We start from the raw sequence: 7,648 nt of genomic DNA, 5'->3' as shown, positions 1-7,648 counted from the left end.
AGCCCCCTCCTCCCGCTGCTGAGCCCCCCGGAGCCCTCCGGCCAGCAGCCCCGGAACGATTTAACAGAATCGGGGATGTGGCACTTGGGGACGTGGCTCGGTGGTGGGCTTGGCAGTGCCGGGATAACGGCTGGAGTCGCTTTTCCATCCTAAATTAGAGGGCTTTTCCATCCTACATTTTATGTTTCTGTATTGTGGCCTTTCCGTGTTTAAATAGGGCTCATAAATAAAAGGGGAAGTGACTTTTTACATTAATAGATATGGATAGGACAATGGGGACCGGTTTTAAAATAAAATATGAGAGATTTAGATTAGATTCCAGGACCGGCCACCAGCCCCGGAAGGATTTAACAGAATCGGGGATGTGGCACTTGGGGACAATGCCAGCCCTGCCATAGCTGAGGTCAGGGGACAAGGAGTGGGGTGAGGGCTGCAGGAGAAGTTCTGCCCCAAAAGCCAATGTCTGGTAGCTGCCCTCAGCTCTCCAGGGCTTCCAGGTGGAAATGCCTGTCTCAAAATTTGGGGACATAGCTCGGTGGTGGGCTTGGCAGTGCCGGGATAACGGCTGGAGTCGGGCTTAGAAGGCTTTTCCATCCTGAATTTTATGTTTCTGTGATTGTGGCCTTTCCATGCTTAAATAGGGCTCATTAATAAAAGGGGAAGTGACTTTTACATGAATAGAGGACAGGGGGGAGTGGTTTTAAAATAAAAGATGAGAGATTTAGGTTAGATACTAGGAGAAAATTTTCACTTGTGAAGTGCTTGCTCAGGGAAGCTGTGGATGTCCCAACCCTGAAAGTGTCCAAGGCCAGGTTAATGGGGCTTGGAGCAACCTGGGATAGTGGAACGTGACAGGATTTGGAACGAGACAATTTTCCATTTTCAACCCAAACCGTTCTATTCCACAGCCCTCCCTGCCCAGCCCGAGCTGGGGCTGCTCTTGCTGTCCCCATGGCTCACATCCCCCTTTGTGCCCGAGCTGCTGCTGCGGTGTCACCCCCATGCCAGGCAGGGACCCCCACGCTGGTTTTGCAGGACACCTCTTCAGGACCCTCTATGACCAGCAAGGGGACACAGGGTGCAGGTAAAGGCCACCAGGCACCGTGGTGGTCACGGTGAGGCTGTGACCACCCTGGCACTGTGTTCTGAACCCGTTTGGTACCAGCAGGAAGCAAATATCCCTTGCTCGGTGGAAATTCAGAGCAGCTCTTCTGGGTGGGCTCGGGATTTGCATGATAAAAGAAAGAGCAGAGGCAGCCTGGGCCTCTTTTGTTTTCTTTTTTCCAGGCCAGACGTGCTCAGGGCAGAAATGCTTAAATGCTTTGGGCATTTCTCGGACGTGCTGGGAGGAGCAGCTTAAATCCTTGACTCCCAAACCAGGTTGTTGCCAGGTCAGCCTGAGACTTAAATTCGAGTTGATGTTTGGATGTGACAGAGTCGCTCTTAATCCTCTCTGAATCCACTTCGAAGGGACGGACAGAGGAAAGGGACATCATTCCACAAGGAAGGACGGTGAACACCGAGCAGCACTAAACTGCAGAACAAACTCGGCACAGAACCAGTAAGGAATTTCCCGATAAATTATTATTAATCAGGGGTGACCATAAGGGCTGTTGCAGTGTAGAGCAGCAGAGGGTTTGCTACCCGGGGGCAGCAGAATTCAAACCATTCCCTTCGGCTTGTCCTGACTAACCCAGAGAGCTGAGCTTTGTTTTGCTTTTAGTTTTGCTTTGCTTTGCTTTTTTCTGGGAGAGATTTCAGACCCAGCACCCTGGGCTCTGGAACTGCAGCGGTTCCCAGCCTTGCCCTGGGGTTTCAGCCCCATTTCCCGAGTTCTGCTCACTGGCTCTGCTCAGCCCTTGGCTGCAGGAGCTCCCCGGGGCCCCTTCATCCACCCAACCCCTCTCCTGGGACCTGCTCCTGGCAGGGAAGGGCTCGCTGAGCCTTCGCGGGGCTGTGGCTGGTGGTTGGGAGCCTGGAGCAGCAAGAGGGAGCTTTGTCTTAGCTGATCAGCCAAAGCGGCTCAGACAACGCCCAGCCCTTCTCCCCCAGAGCCTCCTGCAAGCCTGAGCCCTCGCAGGGCTGCTGTCCCCCAGGGCTGGTTCAACAGGGATGGGATGAAGCCCTAGTGCAGCCCTTGGGGACAATGCCAGCCCTGCCATAGCTGAGGCCAGGGGACAAGGAGTGGGGTGAGGTCTGCAGAAGGAGTTCTGCCCCAAAAGCCGATGTCTGGTAGCTGCCCTCAGCTCCCCAGGGCTTCCAGGTGGAAATGTCTCTCAAAACCAAATAAAGCTTTTTCCAGCAAGATGCCAGGAGCAGATGACGCCGGGAACTTCCTGTGTCTGAGCTGGCAAAGACCCCTGGAGAATTGGCACCCTGCTCGGGTTTCTCTGCCCCCAAAAGCTGCACCACTCCTGCCCGAGGGCTGGGAGAGATCCCTTGGAGCTCCTGTCCCAGCAGAGGCAGAAGAGACAGGATTGCTGCAGCCTCGTGTGCATTTGCTCCTTGCCCCGATTAAATAAACATCCCAGAGTTATCAGGAGCTGCCAAAAGAGCTGAGTCGACATTAATTAGTAACTGAAAGATTGGTGGGAAAGGGAATGACGGGAGCAAAATACACAGGCCTTTGTTTGCCTTCTGCAGTGAAAGCGCTGAGGGCTCCTGGCCCTGGCCATTCACCTCTGGCCTCTGGTCCCCAGGCATGGAGGTGGCATCTGCCCCGTCAGAGGAGCCACCCTGCCTTGGGGCTCCCCAGGTCTGTTTCCAGCCTTGACATTGAGAAAGCTGAAATCCCAAGAATAAGCCCTTCAATTGGTGATATTTTGGGCAAGCATAAGCCCGGGGCTTTCCCCTTTCTCTTCTGAGCATTGCTCCCCCATCCCATCTCATTTGGGTTTTTGGCTTTGCCAAGACCAGGCTGGGAAACAGCTGGCTGCTTTTACACCATGAGGTGTGTTATGAAATGAGTGTGGCAGGGCCTCAAAACTGGTTCCTGACTATCTGCTGTCCCTGCCCACTCTCTGAGCAGTGCCCACCCTGCACCGGGGCTGGGGAGGAGCTGCTTACACCCCCTGTCCCCCTGCAGACACCCCCAGTTCAGTGTGGGCTGTGGGGGAAGCTGGGTGGGAGATCATCTCTGCCCCTTTCCCCTGTCCCGACCTTGGGCTGTTTGCTTTCCCCTCCGGGGCAGGCTGAGCAAACACTGGACGCTGGGGCTCTGCCGTGCTGCAGCCCGCACAGTCGCAGGAGGGACACCCAGGATGAGGCTGCTTTTCCCTGCCCTCGTGCTGGCCCTGCTGGCCACCACCCGTGCTGCAGAAGGTGAGCTTTAGCCAGCCAAACCCTTGCCAGGTGCTTTGGGGATGGAGAAAGAGAGGTTCCTGGGCTGGTGGAGGGGCTGGGCAGGGTGGGGAGGGAGCGGATGGTGGCCATGGCCATGCTGGCTGCACCCTGCAGGATGGGGAGAAAGGCAGTGGGCAGCACATGGGTGTCAATGGTGCCTTGGTAAATCCCTGCCCATACACAGCTGGGCTGCCAGCACGGAACTGGGAGCATGGCACAGCCCAGCCCGTGGTTCCCATCCCAGCAGGACCTGAGTGGGAGCAGGGCAAGGAGCTGCTGTCACCCCTGGTGATGGGGTTGACCATGAAGGAGTGGGGTATCCCCAACCAGGACATCCCCAAGTTTGTTTTCCCCCCATGGGGCTGGGCTGGGAGGGGAGGGGAGGCATGGGCCCCACTGCCCTGCCCCACATCACCCCTCCTGATTTGTGGGGTGGTTTTTGCAGACTCCTGTGAGGGCCGCTGTGAGGAAGGCTTCGATGCAGGGCACAAGTGCCAGTGTGACACCCTCTGTGTGTACTACCAGAGCTGCTGCAGTGACTACTCCACCGTCTGCAAAGCCAAAGGTGCTGTCCTCATGGCCACCCTCCTGGCCAGGGCACGGGGGAATGGGTGCTCCACACGTGGGGTCTGTGCTGGGTCAGCTCTGCACCCACCTGTGGCTGAGGGGTGAAGTCAGCATCAGGATTTGCTGCAGCACAGGGGGGGTTTGGGAGCTGGCTCGTTGCCATATGGAGCATGGGATCTGTGCTAATTGGATAGATTGTTTAGTAGGAGAACTGTCTTCTCTGAAAGGGTGTTTAGGCATTGGAATAGGCTGCCCAGGTGGAATCACCATCCCTGGAAGTGTTCCAAAAAATGTGTACTTTTGGTGCTTGGGGACATAGTTGGCAGTGCTGGGTTAAATTGGACTTGATGATGTTAGAGGGCTTTTCCAACCTTAATGCCTCCATGATTCTATAAATCCCTATTGCCTGGGAGGGAGCATCTCCTGCACCCAAACCCAGGGGGAACCAACTGCTCCCTCCTGCAGTGACCCGGGGAGACGTCTTTGCCTTGCCGGAGGACGATTACCTGGACTACAACCTCACTGTCGACTTTGTCACCGAGGAGGTGCCCGTGGCAGAGCCCACAGAGCTGCCCACAGCCCCAGTGCCGGTGGAGACCACGCCAGAGAGCAAGCCAAACCCTGAGGAGACACTGCCAGAGGTGCCCAACACCACCCCCGGTGTTTCTGAGGAGCCTGAGGAGCTGTGCAGCGGGAAACCTTTTGATGCCTTCACCGACCTGAAGAACGGTTCCCTTTACGCTTTCCGAGGTACTTTGGGGACTTTCCCAGGCACGTGGGACATGCTGCCATGCTGTCACCCTGTGCTGGTGTCTGCAGTCCCTCCTGCTGCCCCTACCTCTCCTCTCTCCGCAGGGAAGTACTTCTATGAGCTGGACAAGACCAGTGTGAGGCCTGGCTACCCCAAGCTCATCAGTGATGTGTGGGGCATCGAGGGCCCCATCGATGCAGCCTTCACACGCATCAACTGCCAGGGCAAGACTTACCTCTTCAAGGTGGGCTGCAGGGCTAGAGGTACTCCCAGGGTGGCCAACACAATCCTCCAACCCACCCTGTATCCCCTTCTGGCACCTCCTATACACACACAGAGTGGTTGCCAGAAACCCCAAATCCCTGTGGTTGTTCTGGGACCCCAAGCAACCACAGCCCCGTTATGGGGCTCTCCATCATCCCCTCACTCCTCCTGGCAGACCCATGGCTGGGGGATGTTGCACCTGTGACCCCTCTCTGTCCCCCACGCCCCAGGGCACCCAGTACTGGCGCTTTGATGATGGAGCCCTGGACCCTGGGTACCCCCGGGACATCTCCGAGGGCTTTGAGGGCATCCCCGACAACGTGGACGCAGCGTTCGCCCTGCCCGCCCACAGCTACCATGGCAACGAGAGAGTCTATTTCTTCAAGGGTAAGGGGGGCAGAGCCTGGCACCACTGGGCACCCCTGCAGTGCTTGTCCCCCCCTAACACCCTGCTCATCCTCTCCTAGACAAGTACTACTGGTCCTACGACTTCGCCCAGCAGCCCACGCAGGCCGACTGCGAGAAGTCCTCCCCCTCCACGGTGTTCAAGCACTATGCCTTCATGAACAGGGACAGCTGGGAGGATGTTTTCCAGCTCCTCTTTGGCAGCAGGATGCGTAAGGGCTGGGAAGGGTTGGCAGGTCCCAACAGCGGGCACTGACAGGGCACAAGGGATGCAGACACTCAGGGAGGAGGGAGCAATACCTGGAAGCAAAGGTGGGCAGGATGAGCCATCACCTCTGCCCAGGCCATGCACTGGAACCCCCCAGGCCACAGCTGCACCTCCCACAGCATCCCAAATCCCACCCTCACAGCCCTCATGCCCCCCATTACCAAACCCATCACCAGCTGCCTCACACCACGGTGTCATTGCTGGGGACTGTTTATTGTCACTGGAGCTGGAGATGCCACATCAAAACCCCAGCCCTGGGCAGGGAGAATGAAAGATAGAGAGGAGGAGAGGGGGACTCAGCAGATCCAAGCCAAGGGGGTGGGGGGCCACTCCTGGCTCAGCCTGTGTCACTGTCACACATCCCATCCAGGCTGGGATCCCTTGGAGCTTTCCTGTGGGTCTTGGGCACGCTGCTGCCCCTCTCCCTCAGCCTCTGCTCCTTTTGCAGCCGGGGCAAACGGGCCATGGTACATCAGCCGGGACTGGCGGGGCGTGCCCAGCCGCCTGGACGCTGCCATGGCCGGCAGGATCTACGTGGCCTCCCAGCAGCCCCGCAGGAGGAAGTCTCGGCGCCAGCGCAAGAGGTACAACCACCACCGGTCACTGAACTTGGGATTCTGGAGCTGGCTGCAAAACGACCCCGACTCATCAGGTGTTGAAAGCGATGGGCTGTCGGGCTCCACGTGTGAGATGCTCCAGAGTGTTTACTTCTTTGTGGGAGGTGAGTCTGGTCTGGCAGGATCCGGGAATGATGCAGGATCAGGGCTGCCGGGGCATGGGGAGGGCTCTTCTCTCTCTGCAATGTCTCAGGGCTTCAGGATGCAGTGGGAAGGTGCTGGCAGTGAGGGCTGGCAGCTCCCCAGAGCTGGGGACAGTCCTGACTGCCATGTCCCCTTCCCCAGACAAGTACTACCGTGTCAACCTGCGCACCAAGCGCGTGGACCTGGTGCGGCCACGCTACCCCCGCTCCATCGCCCAGTACTGGCTGGACTGCCCCCAGCCCGGGGAGGAGAGCACCTGATGGGATCCCTGGAGCCACCAGCAGCACAGCCCCAGCTAGACAGAAATAAACTGTGAGGGCCATGCAGGCTCGAGAGCTCTGTCTGTCCATCCATCCAACCGTCTGTGCCATGGTTTGTGCAGTCCTTGCAGTCCAAGGTCCCGTGTCCCCGAGGGCTGTGGTTGTCCCCCCCAGTCTGTGCCAGATCCCCGATGCTGGCCCCAACCATGGTGTGCCTGTGGCAGCTCAGATCTGCTCTGCCAGCCAGTCCAGTGCCTCTTCCCACTGGAGGAGAGGGACAGAGCCAGCAGCTGCCAGCGGGGAGCAGCAGGGTCAGGTCTCCATCTCCCCAGGATCAGTGCACAGCCCCACGTGTGAGAGGCTGAGCAGGGCTGGGTGCCCATCCGAGGCCCTGCCTGCTCTCCCAGCACTGCCCTGCTCACCTCTGGGCTCTGGCAGCCCCGGCCATGGTGGTGCTGAAGGGATGACCCTTCCCTCGGCGCTGGGGACACGCTCAGGGCCTGGCAGCTCTCGCTGCAGAGGATGCTGCTGAGACAAACTCCTACTCCTGCCACGCCCCCTGCCATGAGGACACATGAACAAAACCTCACCTACCATCCCACCACCCCCCAAAACTCCAGGGAACTCCTGAGCTGCAGCTGATGCCCAAGGATTGTCTCTCACCACTGCCTCTGGTGCGGCTGGGAGTGATGGGAGCCAGGCAGAGCCATGTCCTCCTGTCCAGCACTTCCTTCAGGGGGCACTGGCTGTGGCACAGCAGGCACTGGCAGCACCTGGGGGTGAGCAGAGCGGTCAAGGTGGCTGTGCCACCCCTGTGCCACCCCTCCAAAGAGACCCCTGGGGCTGTACCTCGAACATGGTGGCATCAGCTGGCACAGGGCAGCACTGTGGGCAGCTGGGGTGGCTGGAGGCAGGAGGGAGCTTCTGCAAGAGAGGACAGCAGTGGGTGGGTGGTGCGTGCATGGCTGGGTGGTGTGTGCATGGCTGGGTGGTGTGTGCATGCTCTCCTGCCGTGATTGCAGGCTGCAGA

The 7,648-nt window shown here is 58.5% G+C and overlaps 2 protein-coding genes across 3 annotated transcripts in view; one reads left to right on the top strand and one right to left on the bottom strand.

Annotated features, from left to right (window-relative positions):
• The first annotated feature begins 1,256 nt into the window (after positions 1-1,256).
• Positions 1,257-6,693, top strand: VTN (vitronectin). Of its 2 annotated transcripts, XM_031060638.1 has the most exons (10): positions 1,257-1,391; positions 1,471-1,561; positions 3,191-3,321; positions 3,788-3,907; positions 4,375-4,659; positions 4,765-4,904; positions 5,155-5,311; positions 5,392-5,541; positions 6,046-6,318; positions 6,500-6,693. In XM_031060638.1, exons 3-10 carry the CDS (start codon positions 3,261-3,263, stop codon positions 6,616-6,618), a joined length of 1,305 nt encoding a protein of 434 aa, XP_030916498.1. In that variant the 5' UTR covers positions 1,257-1,391; positions 1,471-1,561; positions 3,191-3,260; the 3' UTR covers positions 6,619-6,693. The 2 variants fall into 2 exon arrangements, with proteins under 2 accessions (XP_030916498.1, XP_005425485.1); XM_005425428.2 differs by having other exon boundaries at positions 1,301-1,561.
• A 150-nt stretch (positions 6,694-6,843) lies between these two features.
• The window catches only part of KIF12 (kinesin family member 12), a 5,344-nt gene continuing 4,539 nt past the window's right edge, over positions 6,844-7,648 (bottom strand). The window contains exons 12-16 of the mRNA XM_031060621.1: positions 7,646-7,648; positions 7,468-7,602; positions 7,283-7,391; positions 7,041-7,181; positions 6,844-6,908 (exon numbers count right to left, since the gene is read on the bottom strand). The exon at positions 7,646-7,648 is cut by the window's right edge and continues 115 nt beyond it. Coding sequence (XP_030916481.1) covers positions 6,844-6,908; positions 7,041-7,181; positions 7,283-7,391; positions 7,468-7,602; positions 7,646-7,648 — 453 coding nt within the window. The remainder of the gene's footprint in view (positions 6,909-7,040; positions 7,182-7,282; positions 7,392-7,467; positions 7,603-7,645) is intronic.

The sequence above is a fragment of the Geospiza fortis genome, unplaced genomic scaffold, assembly GCF_000277835.1.
Source record: "Geospiza fortis unplaced genomic scaffold, GeoFor_1.0 scaffold425, whole genome shotgun sequence".
In the NCBI taxonomy this organism is placed as follows: domain Eukaryota; kingdom Metazoa; phylum Chordata; class Aves; order Passeriformes; family Thraupidae; genus Geospiza; species Geospiza fortis.
This window is presented reverse-complemented; position numbering and strand designations above follow the sequence as displayed.

Excerpts from the sequence above, each read along its gene's own strand:
- VTN (XM_031060638.1), top strand. The coding sequence starts at position 3,261 with ATGAGGCTGCTTTTCCCTGCCCTCGTGCTGGCCCTGCTGGCCACCACC. Across the intron at positions 3,908-4,374 it reads CACCGTCTGCAAAGCCAAAG|TGACCCGGGGAGACGTCTTT; the intron begins GTGCTGTCCTCA and ends TCCCTCCTGCAG. Across the intron at positions 5,542-6,045 it reads CCTCTTTGGCAGCAGGATGC|CCGGGGCAAACGGGCCATGG; the intron begins GTAAGGGCTGGG and ends CTCCTTTTGCAG.